This window comes from Salarias fasciatus, chromosome 8 (assembly GCF_902148845.1).
Source record: "Salarias fasciatus chromosome 8, fSalaFa1.1, whole genome shotgun sequence".
Taxonomy (NCBI): domain Eukaryota; kingdom Metazoa; phylum Chordata; class Actinopteri; order Blenniiformes; family Blenniidae; genus Salarias; species Salarias fasciatus.
This window is the reverse complement of record NC_043752.1, coordinates 6099487-6127200: the sequence shown is the minus strand read 5'-3', so window position 1 is coordinate 6127200 and position 27714 is coordinate 6099487. Positions and strand designations below refer to the sequence as shown.

Here is a 27714-nt window from a genome sequence, read left to right as displayed (position 1 = left end):
TTTACACAACAGACCTCCTCGTTCATGTTAGCATCTCATTTAGTTCGTCAGGAGCTCATTATGCAGCCGCCTCCTCTGAGTTCTGTGTCCCAGAGTTCTGCTCTGCGGGAACAGCTCAGTGGCAAGTCTGTCATCTGCTGCCAAGCTCAGCGACGGATTCGCCACGTGACGGTCCCGATGTCCTCAGTATCACTTCCCCCACTGTCTGTCAAGCAGAATGCTTCTGCACAGATCCTGCAGACCGTCCTGTGTGTTTGTGGTCCGCAGGTGGGCCGGCTGTACATCCGCTACCAGCTGAACCAGGCCGACGGCGAGGATCCCGCCGTGGAGCTGCAGGACGTCATCTGTCTGCTGAAGGACGACAAGGAGCTCTACATCCAGAAGGATCACCTCTCCGCCCAGCTGGACATCTGCAGGTGTGGCCAAGGGCGCGATCGGTTTGTCCTCACAGTCAGAACGTCTGCTGGAAACCAAAACTCATTTTCAAGAATCAGATTCAGTTAAAAGAATGAAGGCGATCAGGATGAAATTCAGCATGAGGCCTGAGTTTAGGTTCAGGGGTCAATTTAAGGTCAGGTTGAGAGATCAGAGGAAGTAACATTGAGATTAGGACTCAGGATTGAGGTAAGATCCTACAATATAAATGGACTGGGCAGATGATATGTGGTCTATCAGCACCTCTAGAAAAAAAAAACGAAAGAAAAACAGGCACAATGGCTTCGATTACTCAGGAACGAAAAAAGGAAAAAAAATGTGGCTGTAATTTGACACCAGACTCACACCGATCCATTGAGTAAGCCATCAGGACCACTTGGCAGTAGGTCAGCAGGTCTTCCGTTCCCCCTCTGTAATGCCAGCATTAAGAATCTGTTCGGGTCTGGAACTCTCAACCGTCAACATTTAAGCCCACGAGGTTCAATTCCTTTTATCGATGTCGGCTTTTGATTCTCATTCCTGTAGCTATTTGACTGCGTGTCTTTCAAGTCATCCTGCAATACCTTGTAATCTGTGCGCGTGTGTGTGTGTGTTTCAGGGAGCTGGTGAAACTGTTCTGCAAAGAGAGCAGCCACAGAAAAGAGCTGATGCACTTCCTGAGCGGCCTGATCGCCTCGCTGAGTGTGAGTGACGCTTCCACTCCGCCGATCAGGGGGGGGGATGGTGGTGCTGGTGGTGGTGTGGGGGGTGTAAGGAGGAGGGCGAGGGTCATGTCAACATTACATCGCGACCCGATAGAGGAGATTACTTCTCCTTCAAAGATGTATTGGAATCATTACGACTCGTATGATGAAAACCTCGTCCTCTCCTCGACTCTCCTCCGATCTGGTCTGAAGCCTGAAGCTCAACAGTAAATTCTTCACAGAATGAGTCTGAAGGTCTGAACTGTGTGCAGGACCCCAGAGCCCTGAAGAGATTCCTGGACAAGGAGGACATCAGAGAGCTGCCCGGTGGGGAGGAGCCGTGGGAAGTGCCAGAGCCCCCCAAACCGGAGGTCCGCCTGGAGAGAGGTACAACACGTACAGCTACCGGCTGTTAATACTGGGAGGTTCAGTTTACCTCCAGCTTTCTGAAACTCTCTTTCATGTTTCTCAAACACTCCCAAATCTTTCTGTTTCTGTGTTCTGAGTGGCGTTTCCTTTTCGGAGACGTGTCTCTTGCTCCGTCAGTCAAACGCATTAGTAACGAAGGTTTTTCTGTGGTACTGTAGCACCTTTCTGTCGTCATACAGTGACACCTAGTGGTCACCGATGGTATGTATCGCTATATTGTCATATTTCTTGTTAATAAGTCACATAACAACCAAAAAAACTGAGTTCTACTCCAGAAAATACAGTAATGTAATTTTAAGTCACTTCTTAATATAAATAACCTGATCAGCCAAACAGGAAAACATGGGAATTCAGCCGAAAACTTTCTCAGTCCAGAAGGAAAGTGGTAGAAGATTAAAAAGGAACCTTCTAAACATGATCATTTTCCAGAGCAGGATCTGTTGCTGTGGTTTTAATGGAATTTGTCAGGAAGAGTGAAGTGACATGGAAGTGTTACATAATGTGCTGAATGGGGGCTGATGTGTTCGCAAGGAGACATTTTTAAAGTGTTGTACCAGTCTCCATCAAACATTTGTAAACCCCCCCCCCCCAACCCCCATCTGCTGCCTGCGGCCGACGTGAACGCCGCTCGACGCAGAGCATCAACTGGAGCATGAGACGAATCCCAACAGCTCCTCTCAGCCCCACATCTGCACTGCCTCCAAGTCTCCAAGTGACACTTTGCCCCCATTTCCATTATCATTTCATAATGTTCTCACACACACACACACACACACGCACGCACGGGGAAAGATAACTGGTGTGTTTCTTGCTTATGCTAATTGGGGTTTGTGTTCACGTCTGTGTGTGGCGACATAAAAGAGCAGCTGTTGCCAGGGCTCAAAGAGCGAGAGGAGCAGATCCCTGACTGCAGCAGAGCTCGCACACACACACACACACACACACACACACACACACACACACACACACACACACACACACACACATATAAAGGAGGAGGATTAATGTGATCAAAGAGTTTCTCATTACAACATCAGTTTCTCTGAAACAGACCGTCTTTTCTCTGTGATCGTGGCTCCTTCAGTCCAATATCTCACAGTGGATGAAGGCAGGCTGTAGTCTGACTCAGTCTCTCTCTCTTTCTCTCTCTCTCTCTCTCTCTCTCTCTCTCTCTCTCTCTCTCTCTCTCTCTCTCTCTCTCTCTCTCTCTCTCTCACACACACACACTAAATGGATTCATGGTCACCATTTCACCTCATGTGGCTGCACACAGACAGGCTCAGATTCAAACCTGCAACTTTCTCGCCCTGAAGCAGGAGCGCTAACCTGAGCTCCATCGCTGTGCAACCTGGGGCGAAATGTGAAGGATAAATAACATTACGGTATTTTCTGGACTATAAGTCACCTTTTTTTTTTTGGTGAGTGATGTGACTTATTGAGAAGTGAAAATATACCTGTAGATACCGGTTGTGGCCACCAGATGTCTCTGTATGACAACAGAAAGCTGCTACCTTAAAACAGAAAAACCGTGATTACAACCATAATTCACTGGCGAGCTCCACAACAGAAATTAGATTACAAATGATCAATATGTGGAAACAGCAGCAGAACGAGAGATCGCAGTGTGAGAACCGCGTTATCGTAATAAATTGATTGAAGGTTGCTGGACCAACTACATCTAGACATGGGAAATAAATTAGACGTATTTATGTTATGTTTGTGTTTTTCCTCTTCATGATTAATATTTTAACCAGTGTGACTTTCTTCCCTGGAAAATATTGCCTAAAATAAAGTTATCAAAGTCAAGGATAAAGAAAAAAATGTGATAAAGGGGCGATGTTTTGTCTGAATTAAAACAAAATATGTGTAAAATCAACATTTTGAGATTTAACGGGACAAATGTGGACATCTCGTGGTGAGACTTTAAAAGCTTTGAAAAGCTGTGATTCACATTTTTCTTTGGGATGTTTTCGTTCCAGTTGTGTCCCGATCGCCGTCCGTCTCCGTGGAGGAGGCGGCTAAACCTGAAGCGAAGGACGGGGAGGAGACGCTGAAGTGCTGGCCTCCCCGAGCGCCGCTGCAGAGCGCCGCGGGCGTCCGCACAGGTGGGTCCACATCTGGAAACGCATCCCGGGTGTCCTGCTGCCGCGGCATCGTACTAGCTTCACGTTGTTCTGGCCGCAGCTCACGCGGACAGCGGCGCCGTGGACGCCGTCATGAAGAGGTGGCCTCCGCCGGCTCCCCCGAAAGACTTGGAGCGGGACGCCGCCGTCCGGCCAACTGGCCACGAGGGAGAGCCGATCAGGAGCGGCGTTCCCTCCGAACATCCTCCGACGGTCCTCAGACATTCGCCTCACGACTCCACCGGCACCCCCAAACCGCCAGGTAACCGAGAAAGAACAAATCCAGCCGAATTTTATGGCAAAACTCTGTTTGCAGCTTCCAGTACTTTGCAGTGATCAGAACGTAGTAACCATACGTGTGTGACAGTGGCAGAGCCGAGAGAGACCGCCAAGGCTAGAGAGGAGAATCAGGCTCCGCCCACTCAGCCATCGGCCCCGCCTCCTCCTCCTCCTCCACCTTCACCTCCTCCTCCATCCGCTCCTCCCACCGAGGCCGCCGAGGACCGTCCTGCTGCCAACGGCCTGTAGGCTCTCTCTCCTCGTCCCGTCAGATATTCATCTCCTAAACGATTGTTTTTTTTTCACCCGATGCTTCCCGCCTCCTCTCCGCAGCGCCGCTCCGGACGCCGTGGTGCTCTCCAGCACCTTCCAGGGCGGCGCCGCCCCGGCCCAGCGGCCGCCCCTCCACCTGGACTTCCCCCAGTGGTCTTCACATGCCACGCTGGAGGACATGGTGCTCACCTGCCAGAGACCCACCACCGTCAGTACAGACCAGACGCTTTTCATTCTCTCTTTTATTCACTATGCGGCGTTCGCTGTCATCAAAGGCAGCGCTGCCAACTCCTGCCTTGATGTGCTAACTTCACGTCATGGTCGGATTTACTTCTTCAACCTAATAAGATCCTCAAACATCAGCTTGGATTTCGTGCTCCCTCTCTGCCGCAGATCGTCTTATCCGACGACCAAACGGACGTGGCCGCCATCGGCGAGTGGGGCGAGCAGCTGGTCAACTCCTTCCTGACCCACTGGATGGACAGCGCCGACCCCCGCCGGCCCTCCCAGGTGTGCTGGTGCAACCAGAGCGGGGAGAGCGGCCAGCCGTACGACTTCCGGCTGAGCTTCGGCGAGACGACGGTGTTCGTGGAGGTCAAGTCCACGGTGAAGCGGGAGAGGGCCTTCATCCAGCTGTCGGCCAACGAGCTGGACCTGGCGCTGAAGGAGAAGGAGCGCTACCACCTGTTCAGGGTCTACAGCGCCGGCGACGCGCAGAACGTGCGCCTGTGCCGCATCCGCAACCTGGCGCAGCACCTGCACACCAAAGACCTGGCACTTTATCTGTTCGTGTAGCGGCGAGGGCCTCCGGCCGCGACCACGCCTGCCTTCTGGAGTTCCTACTACGTGCACTGAGTTCTTTTATGTGTTGCCTACTCGTTCATTCTTCTTAAACTACACAATATTTCAAGTGTTTTTATTTTTTGTGTACATTTGTAGCTCTTTTGTATCCCTCCCTACCTCACCCGTACTCGAGCATTCCTTTAAATGTAATAAATTTGAAGCGTCCTTCACCCCTCTCTCTGGCCTTCAGTCCTGTTACCTGGGCGACAGGTGAGCGGACGACACTTCACCGGGATCAGGTGGGGTCCTCCTGCTATTTCCAGGGTGCCCGTATATTTTTGTTTAAATCTCTTCATCCTTTTTAAAATATCTTTTTGCAGATTTTTTTTTTATTATCTTTAAGTAGTAATTTCCTTGTAGTAATTTTGTGCTTCTTTTTTTAGTTGTGTATTTGTAGTTGTTATTTTTGCTATTTGTTTTCATTTTAGGAGTTTCATTTGTTTTGTGTCTCTTTGTTGTTTTATTGTTTCCTTGTTTTTTTTTTTTTTTGTCTCTTTTTATTTCTAGAGTGTCCACATATTTTTTTAGGGTTTTTCTTTTTTTAAATCTTTTTGCTTGTTTTGTGTTTTTGTTGGGGTGGGGTTGGGGGGGGGGTTCTAGTTCCTTATAGTTGCACTCATTTTTGTTGTCAATTGTCTATTTTTATTAAAATATTATTGAATTATTACATTTTTTGGAAAGTTAATAGAAAAAACTCGTGAAGGTTTTTGGCCCTCTGTGTGATGAGTGGTGCAGTGGGGCAGTGTAAGGCTTTGCAGAGCTCCAGACTAATGGATTCCTGTAGGACTTCAATCTCCAGTCAGATAAATTCCTTTATTTGTCACAAACACCAAGTAAATACATGAAGAAACATATTCTGTAGTCTCTTGTTTGAGAGGAAACAATTGTAGTTCTAACTATAAGGACTAAAAGAAATAAAAATCATTTTATCATTTTAAAACAAAATGAGCAACTAAGATTAAAAAAAAAAACATTTTCGCTCATATTAATGCACCTATCTGTGGGATCTTATAAGATCTAAGTTGAATCCACCAATCACATTCCCCGCCGCGTCTTTACTCATTTTTATCTATAATATTTTCCTTCATTTTAAAACTTTATTAATTTCAATGAATTGGTTGTGAGCGCTTCAGGGAATGGTGAGATTTTCGACGGGCCGCGAAAGCATCGTAGTCTGTACGGAGACAGAGCAGCGGTGGAGCCGCGCTCTGATTGGCTGGATCTCACAGGAGGAGGCGGGCCTCCTGCTTGACACCCAGCCAATCACATTGGCGAATCCCGGCATAGGCCGGCTCTGATTGGCCTGCTGCGCCTAGAAGGGGCGGGCCTCCACCTCCCCCCGCCCTCCCCCCCGTCTCCCCTCCTGGAGGACGGAGCGATGCGGAGACAATAGGACGCAGAGCCGGAGGAAGCTGCAGGATGCTCGGCTCGACCTGCGAGGACGCACCGCTGGACCGCCGCGCGTGCACGCCTTCCTGTTGGCTTTAATATGTGCGCGTGCGTCCGTGCGCCTGCAGCAGGCTGCGCTGACAGACTGAAGGGTGAGTGGACACATCAGTGTGTATGTCTGTGTGTATGTCTGTGTGTGTGTGTTGCCATGAATTGGAATTTGTGCTATTGATCCATGCATCCTTAGGAGGAGGTGATGGGGGGCCTGTCAGGTATCTGCAGCAGCTGATGCATGCGTGTGCGTGTGTCCGTGCGTGTCTGCCCCCCCCCCCCCCCCCCCTCCCCCTCCCCACCACTCCACCCCCCCGGGCGGTGCGTTCTGAGGACACACTGCAGGTGGGATCCGGCGTGACGCAGGGCCGCAGAGCGCCTGGAACCAGCACCAGAACATCATGTTTACATCCTGACCATCACCCCCCCCATCTTCTCCCGACCTCCTCCCCGCTCAGCCAAACCTCACCCATCCCCTGCTCTCACCCCATCCCTCCTCCCTCCCCCCTCCTCCATCCATCCATCCATCCATCCATCCATCCATGGTCTCACCTTGTGGAGAACAGGAAGTGAAAGTGGGAGCAGCTCAGCCTGTAATTAATTCCTCTGACTGTAATCATGTCTGCTTCAGCTGTGTCTCAGCACAGCTGATCAAAGTGGGTTTTTTTACTCACACACACACACACACACACACACACACACACACACACACACACACACACACACACACACACACACACACACACACACACAAACACAAACACTCCATCCTGATGAGTCACAGATCAATGTAGGTCAATCAAACCTGGACCGACGGGCGTTTTCTCAGCCGAAACCCCACCGGGCAGCAGCTCAGGGTGGTGTAGTGGTTAACGCTCTCACCTCACAGTGAGGAACTCCGGTTTGAGTGCTTTAGAGGTGCTTGTTGGTGTGTTTGCATGTTCTCGCTGTGCCCTGGTTAGGAGAGAGTGATCACTTCAGTCAGGCTGAGCTGTAGGAGCAGCCGCGGTCGTCCTCGTGTTTTTCCCGGCATGGTTTTCTTTTTTGTCCTTTTAGATTCTCGTATTGTTCTCTTCGTTCATGTGTGGTCTCATTACAGCAGCAAACAGCAGCTTTCACTAGCGGCCTTCCATGAAAACGGTCTTTTCCTGCATTTCTGTTGCTGTACGCACCATGTTTGACCACTAGATGTCTCTGAATGACAACAGAAAGACGCTACAGCACCTAAAAACCTTTGTTAGTACTGGATTAGACTGACACAACAAATGAAATAATACTGGTAAATTACAAATCTAATGTTGATCATAAAGGAGCCTCGAGTGTCACTTAAACCAGATTAACATTATTGAACAGTTGAACTTCGTGATGTTAACAATTCTGTCAAAATATATAAAGACTTGAAAGCTTTTGAAAAAAATTGAAATTGAAAACGTCAAACCAACAACAGATCAAATCTGTTTTATTTCAACAATCTCAATCAAGAAGTCTATTTTTTTAAGCTACAAATGCTGGATTCAGTTGATTTGATGCTTTTCTGTCACAAGTAAAAGATAAGTAATGACTTTTATACTGACGTTAAAATGCTGAAACGCCCTCTGATCAAAGTGTGACACAGTTTTCTGTCTCTCAGGTATCCGGTGTTACTTTAATAATCCGCCAGACTTTCATTCAGGAAACAAAGACTCTATTTTGGAAGGCTGAGCTGTTGTTTTAAATGAGGAGTGTGGGGACTGCCTTTTGTCTCCGACACAGACTGTGCTCGAGATCTGAACACCGCAGTGACTTTAAAGTTGGTGTGAACACATTTTACTCTTATTTCTCAATCAGAGTGTCTGGTGAAAAGCACCAAACTGACCAGAAATCAACACATCTAACTTGGAAAATGGGAACATTTCTCAATGGATGTATGCAACTTATTTTTCTTATTTATGGAATGTTCACACACACATATATAGTGTAAAATACATGTTTGAGCACATTTTCTTCCAATTCTACACATATTTTTAAGACGAATGCATCAAAATGGATTTTGAGAGCAAGAAGCAGATTTAATCTGATATGTAATCGTGTGTTTTATGACCGTCATCAATACAGTACAATCAGTAATTTTGGATGAAGCTGAAAAATTGAGTTAATAGCTGATGTGAAAATTAGATTATATCATTAGCATATGAAAACAAAAAACATCCTACTTCCCACTGGGAAAGTGGGAAGTTCCCAGTCGGGCCATGTTGATCATCAGATTATCAGTAACTGAAAATGTCTGAATACAGTGACTTTTTGTCTATCGACATGAATTATTCTGCTGAAGACATGGCTTCAATCTCATGAGAACTAAAAAAACGTTTGTACGAATCTGCGGCACAGACTAAAAAACGTTTTCCACTTTTTTCTCTTCAGGAGGCAATTTGTTTCACATTAAAAAAAAAAAAAACAGGATTTCTTGACCTTTTTCCTTCTTCGTTTGCGTCCATTTTTTAATCAGTGTCTTTTGATTCCTTCGATATTATAAAAACTCGTGCTGGGTGACTCCAGCGGCTCTTTAAGGTCTTTTAAAATGAGCTTCATGTAAATTTTTAGGCCATTAATTCTGGTTAAGGTCAAAAGTCGGTTTCATTTGAATCATTTCACGTCGGATCTTTGGCCAATAATGTCCTCCTCTGGGAAGCTGAGTGGTTTTTTTCATCAGGAGGTGCTGAGACGTCAGCTGCCATCCCTTCACACACACACACACACACACACACACACACACACACACACACACACACACACACACACTGCTGCCTCAGCCGTCACTGTGCACCTCCCTTTCTGTCAACACCGTCACTTTTTAGTTAAATTTCCAACATTTTCTGGACATGGAGTAAAAGGTTCAGACTGTATCGTGTAAAGGAGCGTCTGACAGTCTGATGGGATCCAACAGAGGACGCTCGAAGGAATCGCTCTGTCTCGTTTGACTCCACGAAGCTGACGTGCTGTTTTGATATGAAAATGAAGCCCAGCCGTTTCCCTGTGCTGTGTGCGTTCATCCTCGACATTACTCAGCATGTAGATAGGTAGAGATGCTGGGACCAGGTGTGTTATTGGTGGTGATTTTGGACCAATCTGAAGGAATTCTGTGTTCAGCTCTAGGGACTCAGCTCCAGATTCATCTTCACAGGAGCGAAGATCATTAAGGCAAACAGGAAGTCTGCTTCCGGGACAAGAAAAACGCGATGTGTTAAATAGGAGATGTCAGGAAAAACACTTGGATTTAACTTCATCAAAGAACAAAGTTCATAGTTCATAACTGAAATCGTCTCGCACAAACACATTAACATCATCTGCATAACGGTTTACATTTACCCCAGATTGTCTTTAAATGCTCATCGTTATTGTAGAGTTTGTTCGTCTAGTGTTTCATAAGAGTCTGCACCTGTTTCTAGAAAGCTCTGGAGCAGCTCTGTAATCTACGGGGGGGCGTTACCGGGGGACGTGGCTGCCATCACCGCCTTGCCTGGCTGGATGAGCTCGGTCTCTCCGCGCTGCCCGCTGGTTGCATAAGCAGTCTGGGATTTAGTCAGCTGTGAGCCCGACACCCCCACCCCCCCTCCGGTCACCCCTCCACCTTCACAGTGTTAAAAACCTGGTGGCACACAGTGCCAGTGCTCAGACAGGAGGAAGAGGAGGAGGAGGAAGAGGAGGACCTGTGGAGCCTTGTCTTTTTCCAGGATGTTGAATCTTAAAGGGAGGAACCCGTCCTGAAAGGGGTAAGGGAGACTCCTGATGTCAAACTCTTCTCCAGAAACTGTTGAAAGAGCAGAACGAGGTGTGAAACGTCTGCTTTTAGCATTTGTTAGAAGGTGTCCAGGTCTGGATGAAAGACCCCATCACCAGTAGTTGGTATTTTCAGGGATCGTATCATGTTCCTGATCTGCTGCCGATAGTCCAGAATTCTCTCTCTTCCTGACTATGTTTAGTTTAGACTAAGATTTGTAGCTGCTAGATTGTTCTTTAAGACTGTGCTCGCTGCTAAGTTTGTGCGACTCATTGGATATGTTTTGTTTATAAATTAGTGTTTCTTGGTGGATTCTGGTCATTTTGATTCCAGTCGGCCTGGTTTGACTCTGGGTGTGATTACATAGGTAAGCTGATGTCAGCAGGTGCCTCATTGCTAAATAGTTGTACATCTGAGAAAAATGATCCAGCATTTCAACATCTGTGGGATTTCAATCTTTACCACAAACAAAGACGGAGTGAGATCAGTGAACTTCACCACACCGTCACCTTCAAACACTCAGCGTCACACAGTCGTTTCTGCCAGGTTTTCTACTGCTTGTGGAATGCAGTTAGTTGTGCATCAAGTTACTTCCATTGTTAACACACACACACACGGTGGGATGTCAGACTTCCTCTCCCCATGGAGAGACAACAGTCATCCTGACCTGATGACTCATTCAGCTATGAGCTTAATGTGGCTGCATCTATATAAATACGACATGAGATAAACACACACACACACACACACACACACACACACACACACACACACACACACACACACACACACACACACACACACACTCACACGGATGGATGGATGCCCCTTGAAGGTGCTGACAGAGACCTGACAGCAGGGAGTGTGTGATGAATCGGGGCTCAGGTGATGGGGGGTGTCTATCTAACACACACAATCATCTGCTTCTCAATAAGAGAACGTTTCGGCTGCAGCTCACATCACTTTTCCCCTCCCTGATTCTTCCTTCTTGGAGCGCCCACAGATTGCTTCTAAGATGGGCTGCAGACTCATTCTCTGATCTCTGATTCGACAAAACACTGCAGTGAAGCCAAACACTGCTTACACAAGCCTTCAGACTGAAAGATTGGCTTCCCGGATGACGGTTTCGTCCTCTTATAGATCCCGTCCCTGGATGAAATGGATTTGGATTAAGAGTGTTTGAAACCACTGTGATTCGGTGTCTGGTTGATACTTGAGTTCATCTCTTTTCAACAACTTGGCGAAGGTTTGATTGGGTAAGTTAATCTGGTTAAACTGCCAGTGACGTGATTAGCCGTCATTTTAATCCTATGGGAGTTGGTTCGTTCTGGTTGTGTTGAAATGTCAGGGAATTCTCTGAAACTGCAGCTGTGTTCACCTCAGCCTGGTAGCATCAGTCTAAGTTAGCCAAAGAAAGCATCCGGCATATGGAAACAAACTCTCAAAGTCTCGAACTCATCTTAAGTGAAAATGCTGATAATGGAACCTTTTAGTTTAAAACATTTCCTGACAACTAAGTCAACACGTCAAAGGCAGTTTGAAATCAAACGTGTAGATCGGACTGAAGTAATCAGAGTTTAAATTATCACCGCGAAGCCAACAGCGGCTAATAGCACCGCGATCGAGCAGAACAAATCAACTTCCACTGATTCCTTAGTGCAAAATGGAAAAACTGTGACTCAGCAGATTTTTTTTTCCCAAAGTTTGACTTTGATTCTTTGATGTAGAACTTTCATTGAGCTTGAACCTGCAGATGAGACCTGTCGTGTGAAGTGACAGAGCGAACCACTGCTCCACTGGGACGATGCTTTACTACCGATTGAACATTTCCATTCTTCTTCTTTCCGCCTCTTGATCACTTTTAGACGATCCGGTCTGTGTGGGCTTGGATATCAGGTAGTTCATGTCTCTTTCAGCCTGTAGTCACTCTTTCTGGTAGAACCGTGTCTCTCAGTGTGTGAGCGTGGACAGATTGTTAAGAGTTCTTTCGATCCGCTTCGTCTTTTTCCTTCTTGATGAAGGTTTTCTCACACGAACGGAATGCCTCTCTTCACTGTTCGGCTCTGTCTGATGGCTGCTGCCTCAGTGAGCATGTTTATCTGCAGCTCTGTCTTTCGATTTGTTATTTTGTCCGTTTTCAAAGTCATGATGGTTTTCTCAACAGATTTCACAATTCTACTGATTTTGTTGTCTTTATTTTCACATCGCTGGCTGCAGTTTTGAAGCCTGGATCTCTTCATTTGATGGTACTGATCTCTGAAGTGACTTTCCATTCTTGTTCAGAATACAAATCTGTATTTTTTTTGCAGCAAAGTTGTTTTTTATTTTGACCAAATATCTCATCCAGTGTCAGTTAACATCAGTGATTGTTTTTCTTGTCCCTTAATTTCAAGCCTGAGCCTAATTTTTTTGGTTCTGTAGTGTCTTCTTCATAATGTTGGAACTGATTCCATGTTGATTATAAAACTCCAGTGCGCTCTCGTCTTCAGCCTCCTCCATGACTCACATGCAGTGTGAGTTAGCCTTGGTCCTCTCCATGCAACCTCACCATTCCTTATATCGGAATAATTAATATTGAGGCATATTTTGTCTCAGAGGGTCTGAATGGTTTTCCTCTCTTCTCCACCGGCAGAATGTGCTTATTAACCACGGTACTCTCTTCATACTGGTTCCCTTTTCATTCCTGTCATTCAGCTCCTTTCTAATGCAGCTTTCACAAATGTTTGAAACTGATTTTTCAAGGTAAAAGCCTGAAGCAGACTTTCCTACAGTCCTTTTGTTTGTTTTCATGGCTCTTTTATTTTGACAGTAGCAAACAAGGAGTCTAAGACGGTTGGTGATTAGAGATAATCTTTTTCCTTAGGTTGTGTGTGTTTTTTTTAAATCAATCCAGTCTGCTGGTGAAGTAGATGTAATCATTATGAAGTGGGTAAATGTTTTATCTGCACTTGTGGAAGAGATATTTAGGAGAAGAGGGAATAAGTAGACCCTCCTTCCACGTTTTTAGTCAAACCAAATTGCTGATGTGGAGTACAAGCTGGCATTCAGTGACTGATGGCTGGGTTTATTCAACGTCACACGTAAATAAAAGTGTCGTCTGCATATTGATGGAAGTTCATGCAGTGCCCTCTATACTTCATCTCCCAGCTTATTACTCTGACATTAAAACAAAACAGTAAGAACTCAGAGTGGGTTTTTTTCAGGAGCTGTGTATTTTTTTATTTTATTTTGTCATGATCAGGATCTCAGAAACATGATAACTGTAACAAGAAACCCCCCAGTCATGCTAAAACGCAAACACACGGCTCTGCATTGCGACAGCAGCGTCCACGTGTGAGCCAGGGCAGCAGAAAATGAACCCTTATGTTTACAAGTTCCTGCCTTCGATTCTCTGTGTGTGCGCGCACGTGCGTGTGTGTGTGTGTGTGTGTGTGTGTGTGTGTGTGTGTGTGTGTGTGTGTGTGTGTGTGTGTGTGTTTTCATCACACGTGTGAAATCAGGGGGATACAGCACATCCTCTCTGAACATTTATCACCCGAACTGACTCAGCCTCTCTCACCTGCTGGCATCCACCACACACACACACACACACACACACACACACACACACACACACACACACACACACACACACACACACTTTACACCCCACTGAGGAACACTGAGGCCTCTGCTGCCTGTTTTGTCACGTAGTTTGAGCCTCTAATTCCGGCGTGTCAAACATTCGTCTTTTGAGCCAAAACCCGGCCTTCAGAGGGTTCGATCCAGCCCGATGGACGACCTTTCCTCGTTCCCTGTAGATCTTCTATTGAACGAGTCCCTGTTTCTCATTCATTTACTGTGTTTTAGTGAGAGTCGGAGACATAACTCCAGACCGAGGCCGGAGCCGACTGGTCGGTGATGCTGCAGTGAAAGATAGCTGCTTCACTGACATTGTATTGTTAACATTAATCTACACTGTGAGCTTGAGTCTGGAAAAACGTGCCTGCTGAAAGTACCGGTACGTAAACATCGTTTTTTAGGGGGACATTTGAATGTCTTCAAAAAGATATTACGTTTCATGGGAACTTTCTCATTTTGTATTCATTCCTCTTTGCACTCCAAGAACACTTGGAGTGATCCCAACTGCTGATCCGTCCGATTCAGAACGATATTTTCTGCATCCCATAGCCAAGTAGCAGAGAGGAGTTTTAACCCTTCACGGGGACTCAAATAAAACAAACACACCAAAGCGTCTCCTCTTGGAAAAAGAGAGACTGTAGATTATGTAATGTGTGTATGTGTGTTTGTGTGTGTGTGTGTGTGTGTGTGTGTGAGATGTGCACACGTTGATATTTCCTGCACGTGTGCCTGGAGGTATGGAGGGAGGGTCAGAATTTGGCAGGTCGGGCTGCTCAGAAAGAGGCGAAGAAAAAAAGAAAGAAAAGGGAAAGCAATCACTAAGAATAATCACACTGCAGCAGGGATTGCATTTGCTAGAGAGGACTGCTATTGGCTTTTTGTGTGTGCGCGTGTGTGTGTGTGTGTGTGTGTGTGTGTGTGTGTGACTCAGCTCGCATCCCTCCCCTTGGCGAGTAGCATTTCGAATGACTTAAGCCCTCACTGCAGATAATTAGCATTTTCAGTGACTATCGCTGCAGATCTGAGCCTCCACACGCTGTTGTCCCACACCGACCTTGAAAAAGTCGACACAATCACAACACGTGTGTGTAAATCCTACAAGAGCAACGTGAGTCTTTTTTTTTTTTTTTTTTTTTATAATGTGGCTCAGACTTTTTTTCCCTATAGAATAAATCAGAGCAGGGCGGTAAGTAAACGTCTGCTTTTGTGCTTTAAAACTTCCAGAACTGAACTTTTTCAGTCTACAATTTCACATGGTGGTTACTGATGTCGATTGACGTCTACGTTCTCTTGTGCTTCCTCTGCAGTGACACCAGCTGTTAGCTTCCTCTCCTGTCCCACCTGAGCCTCGGCTCGCCGCTCTTTCTCCGTTCGGTCCGCCCCCTGAAGCCGCCCCCCCAGCATGAGTTCCTCTCCGTTGGTTTCCCGAGCCAACATGGACATCCTGGACGAGCTGCAGCTCATCGCCGCCCAGAACCTGGAGAGGCTGGAGGTCAACAAGTACTACGAGGTTATCCGGGAACTGGGCAAAGGCACATATGGCAAGGTGGACCTGGTAATCCACAAGATCAGAGGTGAGGGAGCACACAAGGACAGAGAGCAGACGCATTTGTTCCCAGGAAACTAAGGTAGATCTATCTTCTCCAAAAGGTACGAAAATGGCGCTGAAGTTCCTGAAGAAGAAGACGACCAAGCTGAAGTCTTTCCTGCGGGAGTACAGCATCTCCCTCTACCTGTCTCCCTGCCCCTTCATCATCAACATGTTCGGCATCGCCTTCGAGACGGACGAGTATTACGTGTTCGCCCAGGAGTACGCTCTGGCGGGAGACCTCTTCGATATCATTCCTCCACAGGTACCGGCTCAAAGTCAGGATTTATTTTGATAGAATATTAGATAAGAGGTGTGTTGTTTACAAATGACCAATGAAGGGACAAACGATGGTTTCCTAAGATATTCGATGGTCTTCCTCTGCCCGGCCCTTCAGATTGGTCTTCCTGAGGCGGTGGCCAAACGTTGCGTGCACCAAGTGGCGATCGCTCTGGACTACCTGCACTGCAAGAAGCTGGTCCACCGGGACATCAAGCCCGAGAACATCCTCATTTTTGACCGAGAGTGCCGCAAGGTGAAGCTGTCGGACTTCGGGATGACGCGCCGGGCCGGCTCGCCCGTGAAGAGAGTGAGTATCCCTCCCCCGTGTCTCAACCCGTACGGTTTCTTGATCCTTTACGGTGACGGGCGTCGGTTCTCGTCTCCAGGTGAGCGGCACCATCCCTTACACGGCGCCGGAGCTCTGCGACGTGTCGCGCCACGAGGGCTTCTGCGTGGACTACAGCACCGACGTCTGGGCGTTCGGCGTGCTGCTCTTCTGCATGCTGACCGGAAACTTCCCCTGGGAGAAGGCGCTGCCCACCGACTCCTTCTACCAGGAGTTCATCCGCTGGCAGAGGAGGAGGACCAACACGGTGCCGTCGCAGTGGAGGCGCTTCACCGAGCAGGCGCTCCGCATGTTCCGCCGGCTGCTGTCCGTGGAGCAGGACCGCCGCTGCTCCGTCAAGGAGGTGTTCGGGTACTTCAGCCACTCCTGGATGCTGGACGCAGAGAACGACAATAACAACGGCAACACGGCCGCCGGAGGGGAGAGAATATCTGGTAATGGCGGCGGTGGCGGGGGCGGCGGCGGCGGAGGAGGAGGAGGAGGAGGCGGCGGCGGTGGTGGAGGCGTGCGAGGGGACGTGGACGGCACTATCTCGTCGTCGTCGTCTGGAGAGGAAGACGAGGAGCTTCTGGTAGAGAGGATGAAGCAGCAGACTCTGTCGCCCTGCTCCCCACTCTCGCCCCTCTCCCCCATGTCGCCCATGGCGGTGGAGAGGGGGAGCGGCGGCAGCGGGGCCAAAGGCGGGATAATGGAGCCGGGCGGGGGCCACCATTTCGTCTCGGTCTCCACCAACAGCTCCGTGTCGTCCACCAACAGCTACGACCGGATGCCGCGCGAGAACAGTTCGCCGGGCGGCCGCATGCTGGTGGCCACGCCCATCGAGATCTGCGTCTGAGAACGTTGCTGTCACGGACTCGCCGGCTACACACTTTTATACCTCTCATCCACCCACGTAGATGTGCATGCATGGAAAACAAAAAATATCAGAAACGACAAGAAAAGAGTCCCGTTTCAGACGTCCCGGGGAAGGAAGAGCACACGCACGGCGGACTCACCTCAAGGCGCAAACATTCCCCACGACGGGGGGATTTTGTTTACACGACCCCGAGGCCAAGCCCCGTTTACACTTTGAACCGAACGAGAGTTCGAGTTCCATGTTTGGGGGTGATTAAAAAAAAGAAAAAAAGAAAGAACAAAAAAAATGGCTTCCATTAGAGATTCTGTCACTGATTCCATCTGAAAAGAAGACCAAAATGTTCTTAAAGCAATACTTCCAGCAAAAAAAAGAAAAGAACAAAGGAAACCCAGGAGTGGTCTCTTCAAGACGCATCAGTTCGGATGAAGCCAAGGGACAGAGGATTTGTATTTTTTAGGAAGAGTTAAAAAAAATGCCTTGGAAAGATTTAAAGGGAAAAAAAAAAAGAGCAAACGCTGGTTTTAAGTGTTTCACGTGTAACTAAAAACTGTGACGGCGCGACTGACTTCATGTGCGCGTGAATCCAGATGAAGTGGATTTGTTTCTTTACTCGTTGCTTTGATGAATTTATTTATTTGACTCTTTAAAGAAGACCACACTCTATTTTTTCTATTGTTTCGTGTTTTGTAAAGTAGCTTCCATTGCTTTTCTTTCTTTCCATCGGCGTGTTGCGTTCAGGCGCAGCGGGGTAAAATCCACTTCTCTGTGCGACACGAGCGGCGGGCTGCTGTACAGACGAGTGTGGACGCTTGTACATTCTGGAAAACGACGCGACAAATGTTGATGAAAACATATCTACTTCACGGTCGAAAGACTTTTTTCTACTTGCTCTTGAAGTTCTGTTTCTACGGCTTCTCTTTTCTTTGAAGCTGTTTTTCCCCCTCAGATGATTCAGTTTCTGTGTTTGCTAGCATTTTCCTTTGATGCATTTCTTCGCAAAAAAAAAAAAAAAAAAAAACCTGAAAAGATCGATCCAGCCCAGAAAAAGAGTCACCGGGGAGTCACCTTTTGTAAACAAATGCATGATGAATAGCTAAAAAAACAAACAAAAAAAAGACACGACAAAGTTAAAAAAAAAAAAAAGATGTAAAATGTCGTGATGTGAATTTTTTGCAGTAGCACAATTTCTTGCATTCAGTCCCAGAGTGAATATTTGCTGTTATGATCTCTCGAGACATCCTAGGGCTAAAAAACAAAAAAACAAAAAACACAAAAAAACAAACAAAAAAGATGAAAAAATTCCAAGAATTACTTTCTATTCAGTGTGATGTGTTTGTATTGGTATTAATGTTGTGTACTCATCTCATCACCCTCAGAAACAAAAAAATAAAAAATAAAAAAGAATAAATAAAAAGTCTAGCTGAGCATGAGGACGTACAGTTGAGAGGCTTGAACTGAAATCAAAGGCCGGGGGTTGAGACGGCGAATCTTTAACAGGCCGATTTAAACCGAGTAACTTGGCCTGGATTTTGTTTGTTTGTTTTGTTTTTACTAAAGTTACAATAACATCAAAAAAAGTCCATCCCCTCGATGATTTGAGAAGAAATCCCTTTTGGATCATGCCTAGGAATGCCTGTTTTGTGCTCTCCAGTCATAAGCCTGCATGAACTTGTACGTGCTGCTGCTCTGTTGTGAAAACCCGCTGGCGAGCTGTAGATGTAGTGTGGCGTTACTCTGACCCCCCCACCCCCCAACCCCAACGCCGAAAACCCTCCAAACGGCCACGTCTTGTGACAATCCCTGAGCTCATCGGCAGCCTTCTGCCTCGGAACAAAGGAGCCCTCATGCGGGAAACTGTGGCCGCGCTTGTTTCCCTCCGGCCGGCGGCGAGCGGCTCCGTGAGCCTCGGCGTCACTTTCACATGACCGTGCGGCGCTCGAACATGTGGCCCCATTGTGGCGCTCCCCGTAGCGCTCGCCCCCCCCCCCCCCCCCCCAAAACCGGCCCTCCGTTGTCAATCGGTCGCTTTTCTTCATGTCTTTCAGTTAAAACTGTAGATTTTTGTGGTAACTGTTGACTCCTGTCGCTCTTGAACAGCATCGCATGCTTGTAATTTGACATCAGCCTCATCAAAATCCAATCGAAGAAACCATCAACAGTAATAATGATTCTGATCATTTCAGCCCAAATAAGATTGATTCACACGTTTCCTTTGTCTGCTTTTTAAAGAATCTCTGCTACATTTTGCAGATTAGCTTTTACTGTTTTGGGAAAAATACACAAGGACATAATGTTTCACTTTCCTGAAGAATCACTCATCTTGCAGAGGATGAAGGTCAAATCTGGAAACGTCAGTCGAAGACTTTGGAATCTCATTTAACGGACACATCATTGACGTCCTTTAACACGGTTCATTTTGTCTTTCATTGTCACATTTCTTCCAGGTTGTAATATTTCACCATTCCTGCCTGTAGCGAACATGGCTAGTCTACCTCCAGACGTCCCTGACCGATACCCCCACACTTGAACACATATCGGTTAAAATGCCCCCTTCTTGTCATTACATGGTGTCTCAGCCTCCACATTTACACTTAAATCGGACTTTCCTAGCAAATACAAATGAGCGAGTGCCAAACCTGCCTGTGGCTAACTTAGCTAATAGTCACTTGGTTTTTTTTTTGAGAAATAAACATGCTTGCGTGTGTGCAAGGCTGTAGTAAGACCACTTTTATGAAAATTGGAGAAATATTTTTTTTTTCTTAATTTTGACTTTAAAAAAGTATAATTTTCCCCCTATATTTCAGGTTTAAATTCTGTTTTAATCATCATCTTAGGTCTCCAAATTTGCCCCAAAATTATCCAAAATTACTCAACGGCTTTCGTATTCTCGGCTGATTTACCCAAAAATAATGAATTAGCATCACGACGTCCAAGTGTAATATCAGCCTTGGCAGGATGTGAAGACATCCAGTGGCACGTTCGGGTGTTTTAAGTGAACTAGAAGACAGCAGTAAAGAGGTGGTTCCAGAGGGGTTTCCGTCCGCTGGGTGTCCGGGCCGTCTGCTGCTGCCTCCCCTCCTCATCCATGACGTGACGTGTTGTGATGGAGCTTCGGTGTCTCTCTGTCCGGTGACATTTCTCCAAGCATCCCTGGTTTTAGTGCAGTTTTAGTGAGTAGATGACCACAGCACTAGGACTCGTATGCGGTTTTGTCTTTGCAATACAACTGTCTTCCTGTAAGCTGAGATTTAGTCAATAAAACCAGAAGTCTTGTTGGAGTGAAACTGGAGGATCGTGGTCGTTTCTTTCTTTGAAGAACTCCTTCCTTCCATCCTTAAATTAGTCAAGAACCTCACCGGTTTCACACATATTGGTTTCTGTTTTCCCACCTCTGCTCCATATCGAGTAGATATGGAGCAGAGTAAACTTTTCTTGATCTTTCTTGTACATGACCAACATTTCTATTTTCATGAAAATCTAACAGATTTGATTCAAATTGTCATTATCAAAAACAAAAGGCTTCTTTACGTCATCGTAATGAACGTCTGTGGTTTAAGGATTTTATTTCATTGTTTATTTTCCATTTGGATTTGATATAGCAGTGCTTTTACACTCTGGCATCCAATATGATTGATTTTAGTTTTAATTGAGAAAAGAAAATTAAAATGTCCCTAATTCTTTGTTATTTCGTAAATTCGTATTCATACTTAACTGGAAGAAAAAAGTAAGCCAGGCCAAACAAAAAAACTAATTTTCAGTTGACATCTGGATTTCAGAGCGTCTTCCTCCCTCTAGCTGTTGCAGCTAATCAATTTTAATCATTCTCTAAAAATGTTTGCAGATTTATCAAAGTTGTTAGTCTGTTATGAAGTTATGACAAATTTTATTTTCAATTACTTTCAGACCATTTTTTATGAAAATGAGCAAAAAAAAAAACAAAAAAAAAAAACAACAACAACAAATTTTCTTAATTTTACCTTTAAAAAAGTGGTAAGGCTATATATAGTAAGACCATTTTTCATGAAAGTTGGCAAAAAAAAAAATTTCTTAATTTTGACTTTAAAAAAGTGGTAAGGCCATTTTTCATGAAAATTGGCAAGCTTCTTGTTTTCCTAATTTCTACTCCCGAGACGTGCTTGGGGACAGTCTGTGAGTGTAAACTGTAGGAAGGAGACGGGAGTCGAACCACTGATCTCACATAACAGATCCCACTGATATACCAAGTAAGTTACAGACACAACACCATGTCACTGCAAAAGCGTTACAGGGCCATCAATCAGGGAAAATTGGAAAAAGGAAAAAAAAAAGACAATTTCTGCCAAATTTTGACCTTAAAAAAAGTGGCAAGGCCATAAGATCATTTATCATGAAAATTCGCAAAAAAAAAAAAAAAAAAAAAAAATCTTAATTTTGACTTTAAAAAAGTGGCAAGACCTTTTTTTTATGAATATTGGCAAAATATTTTTTTTCTTAATTTTGACTTTAAAAATGGTTAGACTTGTTTTATGAAAATTAGCAAAATATTTTTTTCTTAATTTTGAGTTTAAAAAAGTGGTAAGCCTATAGTAAGACCATTTTTATGAACATGGGCAAAATATTTTTTTTTCTTCATTTTAACTTTACAAAAGTGGTAAGGCGTAAGGCTATTTTTATGAAAATTGCCGAAATTTTTTTTTTCTTAATTTCGACTTCAAAAAAGGGGTAAGACTATTTTTATGAACATTGGCAAAATCTTTTTCTGTCTTAATTCTGAGTTTTAGACAAATGGTAAGGCTATACTAAGACCATTTTTATGAAAATTGTCAAAACATTTTTTTTTAATTTTTATTTTTAAAACGTGGGAAGGCTATAGTAAGACAATTTTTCATGGAAATTTGCCCAAGATGTATTTTTCTTAATTTCGACTTTAAAAAAGTGGCAAGACTATATATAGTAAGACAATTTTTCATGGAAATTTGCCCCCAATTTTTTTTTTCTAATTTTTGATTTTAAAAAAGTGGTAAGACTGTAGTAAGACCATTTTTTAGGAACATTGGCAAAATCTATTTTTTTTCTAATATTTTTCAAGACAATTTTTCATGGAAATATGCCCAAGATGTATTTTTCTTAATTTTCACTTAAAAAAAAAGTGGCAAGGCTATAGTAAGACCATTTTTATGAAAATTGGCGAAAAATTTTTTTTCTTAATTTCGACTTTAAAAAAGTGGTATGGCTATAGTAAGACAATTTTTCATGGAAATTTGCCCCGATTTTTTTTTCTAATTTTTGATTTTAAAAAAGTGGTAAGGCTGTAGAAAGACCATTTTTTATGAAAATTGGCAAAATATTTTTTCTTAATTTTGAATGTAAAAAAGTTGTGAGCTCCTTATGGTCCTTCCATCCGTAAAACCATTTTTAGTGAAAAAACCAAAAAAAAACCCCCAACATTTTTTTCTTAATTTCGACTTTAAAAAAGTGGCAAGGCTATAGTAAGACCATTTTTTATGAAAATTGGGGAAATATTTTTTTTTCTTAATTTCGACTTTAAAAAAGTGGTAAGGCTATAGTAAGACCATTTTTTAGGAACATTTGCAAAATCTGTTTTTTTTCATAGATTTTTCAAGACAATTTTTCATGGAAATATGCCCAAGATGTATTTTTCTTAATTTTGACTTTAAAAAAAAGTGGTAAGGCTATAATAAGACAATTTTTTTCTGAAAATTGGCAAAATATTTTTTTTCTTAATTTTGACTTTAAAAATGTAGGAAGGCTATAGTAAGACCATTTTTATGAACATTGGAAAAATGTTTTTTTTTCCTTAATTTTGAGTTTTAGACAAATGGTACGGCTACAGTAAGACCATTTTTATGAAAATTGTCAAAAAAATTTTTTTTCAATTTTTATTTTTAAAACGTGGCAAGGCAAGACAATATTTCATGGAAATTGGCAAAATATTTTTTTTCTTAATTTTGTGTTTAAAAAAGTGGGAAGGCTATAGTAAGAAAATTTTTCATGGAAATTTGCCCCCAATTTTTTTTTTCTAATTTTTGATTTTAAAAAAAGTAGTAAGACTGTAGTAAGACCATTTTTTAGAAACATTGGCAAAATCTATTTTTTTTTCTTAGATTTTTCAAGACAATTTTTCATGGAAATATGCCCAAGATGTATTTTTCTTAATTTTGACTGAAAAAAAAGTGGCAAGGCCATTTTTATGAAAATTGGCAAATTATTTTTGTTTTTAATTTTGACTTTAAAAAAGTGGCAAGGCTATAGTAAGACCATTTTTCATGGAAATTTGCCCCAATTTTTTTTCTAATTTTTGATTTTAAAAAAGTGGTAAGGCTGTAGAAAGACCATTTTTTATGAAAATTGGCAAAATATTTTTTCTTAATTTTGAATGTAAAAAAGTGGTGAGCTCCTTATGGTCCTTCCATCCGTAAAACCATTTTTAGTGAAAAACCCCCCCAAAAAAACCAACATTTTTTTCTTAATTTCGACTTTAAAAAAGTGGCAAGGCAAGTAAGACCATTTTTTATGAAAATTGGCGAAATATCTTTTTTTTCTGAATTTCGACTTTAAAAAAGTGATAAGACCATTTTTTAGGAACATTTGCAAAATCTATTTTTTTTCATAGATTTTTCAAGACAATTTTTCATGGAAATATGCCAAAGATGTATTTTTCTTAATTTTGACTTTAAAAAAAAGTGGTAAGGCTATAGTAAGACCATTTTACCATTTCAGACCATTTTTATGAAAATTGTCAAAAAAAAATTTTACATTTTTTTTCTAAGACTATAGTAATACAATTTTTCATGGAAATTGGCAAAATATTTTTTTTCTGAATTTTGACTTTAAAAAAGTAGGAAGGCTATAGTAAGACCATTTTTATGAACATTGGAAAAATGTTTTTTTTTTCCTTAATTTTGAGTTTTAGACAAATGGTACGGCTATAGTAAGACCATTTTTATGAAAATTGTCAAAAAAAATTTTTTTTCAATTTTTATTTTTAAAACGTGGCAAGGCAAGATAATATTTCATGGAAATTGGCAAAATATTTTTTTTCTTAATTTTGTGTTTAAAAAGTGGGAAGGCTATAGTAAGAACATTTTTCATGGAAATTTGCCCCAAATTTTTTTTTCTAATTTTTGATTTTAAAAAAAGTGGTAAGACTGTAGTAAGACCATTTTTTAGAAACATTGGCAAAATCTATTTTTTTTTCTTAGATTTTTCAAGACAATTTTTCATGGAAATTTGCCCAAGATGTATTTTTCTTAATTTTGACTTAAAAAAAAGTGGTGAGGCTATAGTAAGACAATTTTTTTCTGAACATTGTCAAAATATTTTTTTTCTTAATTTTGACTTTAAAAAAGTGGCAAGGCAAGTGGTAAGATCATTTTTTATGAAAATTGGTGAAATATTTTTTTTTCTTAATTTCGACTTTAAAAAAGTGGTAAAGAAATAGTAAAACAATTTTTTTCATGGAAATTTGCAAAAAAAAAAAATTCAGAATTTCAATTTAAAAAATTGCTAAGGCTATAGTAAAACCATTTTTTAATGAAAATTGGCAAATAGTTTTTATTTTCTTAATTTTGAATTTAAAAAAGTGGGAAGGCTATAGTAAGACCATTTTTATGAACATTGGAAAAATCTTTTTTTTTTTCTTAATTTTGAGTTTTAGACAAATGATGAGGTTATAGTAATACCATTTTTATGAAAATTGTGATTTTTTTAAATTATTTTTATTTTTAAAACGTGGCAAGGCTATAGTAAGACAATTTTTCATGGAAATTTGCCCCAATTTTTTTTTTAATTTTTGATTTTAAAAAAGTGGTAAGACCATTTTTTTTAATGAAAATTGGCAAAATATTTTTTCTTAATTTTGTGTTTAAAAAAGTGGTAAGGCCATAGTAAGACCAAAAGAAAATTTTTCATGAAAATTGGCAATATATTTTTTTTCTTAATTTCGACATTATTAAAATGGTAAGACAATTTTTCATGAAAATTTGCCCCCCAAAAAAATTTCTGAATTTTGACTTGAAAAAAGTGGTAAGACCATTTTAATAAACATTGGCAAAATCTTTTTTTTGCTTAATTTTGAGTTTTAGACAAATGGTAAGGCCATTTTTATGAAAATTATCAAAATTTTTTTTTTCATTATTTTTACTTTTAAAACGTAGCAAGGCTATCGTAAGACAAATTTTTTTATGAAAATTGGCAAAATATTTTTTTTCTTAAGTTCTACTTTAAAAAATTTCATGAAACAATGTTTCATGAAATTTGGCCAAAAAAAAATCTTAATTTTGAATGTAAAAAAGTCGTAAGCTCCTCACGGTCCTTCTATCCGTAAGACCATTTTTAGTGAAACCCCCCCCCCACCCCCCCAAATTTTTTTTTCTGAATTTTGACTTCAAAAAAGTGGTAAGGCTATAGTGACAATTTTTATTAAAATTGGCAGAATATTTTTTCTTAATTTTGGCTTTAAAAAAGTGGTAAGGCTATATGACAATTTTTCATGAAATGGACAAAAAAAAAAAAAAAAACAGCCTTATCATCCCTGGTGCATCCCTTTAATTTTGACTTTAAAGAAGTGGTAAGGCCCATTTTTATGAACACTGGCAAAATAATTTTGTTTTCTTATTTTGACTAAATTGGCAAGACCTTTTTTTTTTTTTTAAATATTGGCAAAAAAAAAAAAATCTTAATTTTCACTTTTAAAAAATGGTGAGGGTATATTAAGACCTTTTTCATGAAAATTCGCAAAAAAAAAAAAAAGTCTCAATTTTCACTTTAAAAAAGCATACTATACCCCCTATATTTTAGGGGTAAATTCTATTTTAATCATCATCTTAGGTCTCCAAATTTACCCAAAGTTATTCAAAATTATTCAACAGCTTTCGTATTCTCGGCTGAATTACCCAGAATAATGAATTAGCATCACAACATCCAAGTGTAATATCAGTCTTTACAGGAGGTGAAGACATCTGGTGGCACGTTCAGGTCTTTTAAATGAACTAGAAGAGACAAATTCTTATTCATACTTAATTGGAAGAAAAAAAGCCATGTCAAACAAAGTAATTTTCAGTTGACATCCGGATTTTAGAGCGTCTTCCTCCCACTAACTGTTGCAGTCAATCAATTTTAATCATTCTCTATAAATGTTTGCAGATTTATCAAAGTTGTTAGTCTACTATGAAGTGTGATGACAAATTTTATTTTCAGTCATTTCTGGTTTTGATCAGAACAATATATATATATCAAAAAAAATCTAACATTGATTAGTCAAATAATTCTCCCTCTATCAAACTCAAATCATTTTAATCATTTTCAGACGTTAGGGTCATATTAAATACATTTGTTTTAATCCCACTTGTCCCATCAAGAATCAAGACAAGTCTCGTAGAGAGAAGAAGAAAAAAATAACGCTCAACAAAATATTTTATTTCCAACAATTACATGAGCCTCCGACACTCGGAGAGGCCAACGAGACAGTACAAAAAAAAAAAAGAAAAAAAGATTCCATTTAAGTAAAGACAGACAGAAGGCAGTCCGAGTCTGTCACCAACCTTCAGACAAATGAAACACCAAACACGACGGACAGAGGGGGGCGCTGGAATGTGACGTCTGGGGGTCTTGGTGGAGGTTGGGGTGGGGGTGGGGGGGCGCTTCTCATGACTCCACCACATTCTGCTACATGTATCCAGTCCATGTGGGCTCCTCACCTGGAGCGTCTGAGATTCGGCCCTGAGACTCACACATAGACTGAAGATGCAGTTAAAAAAAAAAAAAACAACGAAAATCTGTATTTGGTGCAGCTGCTGGGCAAAAGTACTGTTTGTTATTTCACTGCAACTAAAGAAGAAAAATGGCACAAACTGAGCAGCTGTGGAGACACGCGAGTGTGTGTGTGTGGGTGGGTGTGTGTGTTGCCTCTTAAAGTCCTCCAGACAGAGCTACGCTGCCTCTAGTGGCTCTACTGAGAACAACACACTGGTCAGAGACAAACAGAATCTGTGTGGTGGAGAGTTCGCCTGGCTGGGAATCACAAGAGACTCTTCACAATAACTCATTCGGAACCAGGAGGATTAAAAAAAAAAAAAAAAAAAAAAAAAAAAAAAAGGACACACAAGCTGCCTTCAGTCATCCGCATGTTTCCGGGAACGAGACCCTTTTTGTCTTTATTCCACGAGATGGGGAAGAAATAAAAACACTGTCCATAAGGCCTTTTTGAGAAAGTTGATGTTCACGTGCACCAGGTGAGCACCGATGGTTTATTAATGGCTTCACTGCTGCAGACGTTGAAGAGGAGAGCAAATCCTGATTCCAGCAAAAACCCAAAAAGCTGAGACTGAAGTTGATAAGTCGAAACTCAAAAGGTGGAAAAAAAAAAAAAAATAGTGAAAAGTTCAAATGTCAGGAATCAAGTCGAAACTAGAATTCTGGGAACAAAGTCAAAATGTTAAATTAAGAGCAACAATGAAAAGAGCTAAAATAAAATTTCAAGGTTCAACCTAAAAGAGCGCACATTAAGGTGTGAAGCACGTCAAGGCATCAGTAAGACTGAAGCATCGTCCAGTTACATCAAAACACCGTCACACACGCCGGAGAGTCGGGTCTGGAGCTGCGTCTCGTCGAAGCATCACAGCAATACTCAAAATGAACTGAAGCGCTGAGTTGGTTCCAAAGAATCAGTAACGAAAGAGAGTCCTCAAAAGATACGCCACAGTCGAAGAGTCGTCAACCTTCAAGGGTCTTCTAGAGAAACGTCAAAGTAACGTCGAAG

General features: G+C 42.4%; 2 protein-coding genes and 1 long non-coding RNA gene across 5 annotated transcripts in view; 2 read left to right on the top strand and 1 right to left on the bottom strand.

The window, feature by feature from the left end:
* Positions 1-5566, top strand: part of LOC115392835 (protein NO VEIN) — a 32151-nt gene extending 26585 nt beyond the window's left edge. For 2 of the 3 annotated variants that reach the window (XM_030097458.1, XM_030097457.1), the window contains exons 40-47: positions 268-416; positions 1034-1118; positions 1391-1505; positions 3527-3652; positions 3732-3932; positions 4038-4194; positions 4283-4430; positions 4616-5566. In XM_030097458.1, coding sequence (XP_029953318.1) covers positions 268-416; positions 1034-1118; positions 1391-1505; positions 3527-3652; positions 3732-3932; positions 4038-4194; positions 4283-4430; positions 4616-5017 — 1383 coding nt within the window. In that variant the 3' untranslated portion in view covers positions 5018-5566. The remainder of the gene's footprint in view (positions 1-267; positions 417-1033; positions 1119-1390; positions 1506-3526; positions 3653-3731; positions 3933-4037; positions 4195-4282; positions 4431-4615) is intronic. The other variant, XM_030097459.1, reaches the window with a different exon arrangement.
* LOC115392839 (uncharacterized) lies at positions 1653-26393 on the bottom strand. Its single transcript, XR_003931904.1, has 4 exons — positions 26382-26393; positions 17807-17813; positions 8307-8314; positions 1653-1758 (listed from the first exon to the last, which is right to left on the bottom strand). It is a non-coding gene; the product is annotated as an uncharacterized LOC115392839 (long non-coding RNA).
* On the top strand, positions 15195-17010 carry bsk146 (brain specific kinase 146). Its single transcript, XM_030097461.1, has 4 exons — positions 15195-15457; positions 15534-15736; positions 15869-16060; positions 16140-17010. The coding sequence occupies exons 1-4, from the start codon at positions 15286-15288 to the stop codon at positions 16932-16934; spliced, it is 1362 nt and encodes a 453-aa protein (XP_029953321.1). The 5' UTR covers positions 15195-15285; the 3' UTR covers positions 16935-17010.
* Positions 26394-27714: the final 1321 nt, after the last annotated feature.

Bases quoted from the DNA above. Each gene is read 5' to 3' on its own strand.
- bsk146 (XM_030097461.1), top strand. From the start codon at position 15,286: ATGAGTTCCTCTCCGTTGGTTTCCCGAGCCAACATGGACATCCTGGAC. The intron at 15,737-15,868 runs GTACCGGCTCAA...CCGGCCCTTCAG, and splicing joins TCGATATCATTCCTCCACAG to ATTGGTCTTCCTGAGGCGGT. The intron at 16,061-16,139 runs GTGAGTATCCCT...TCTCGTCTCCAG, and splicing joins CCGGCTCGCCCGTGAAGAGA to GTGAGCGGCACCATCCCTTA.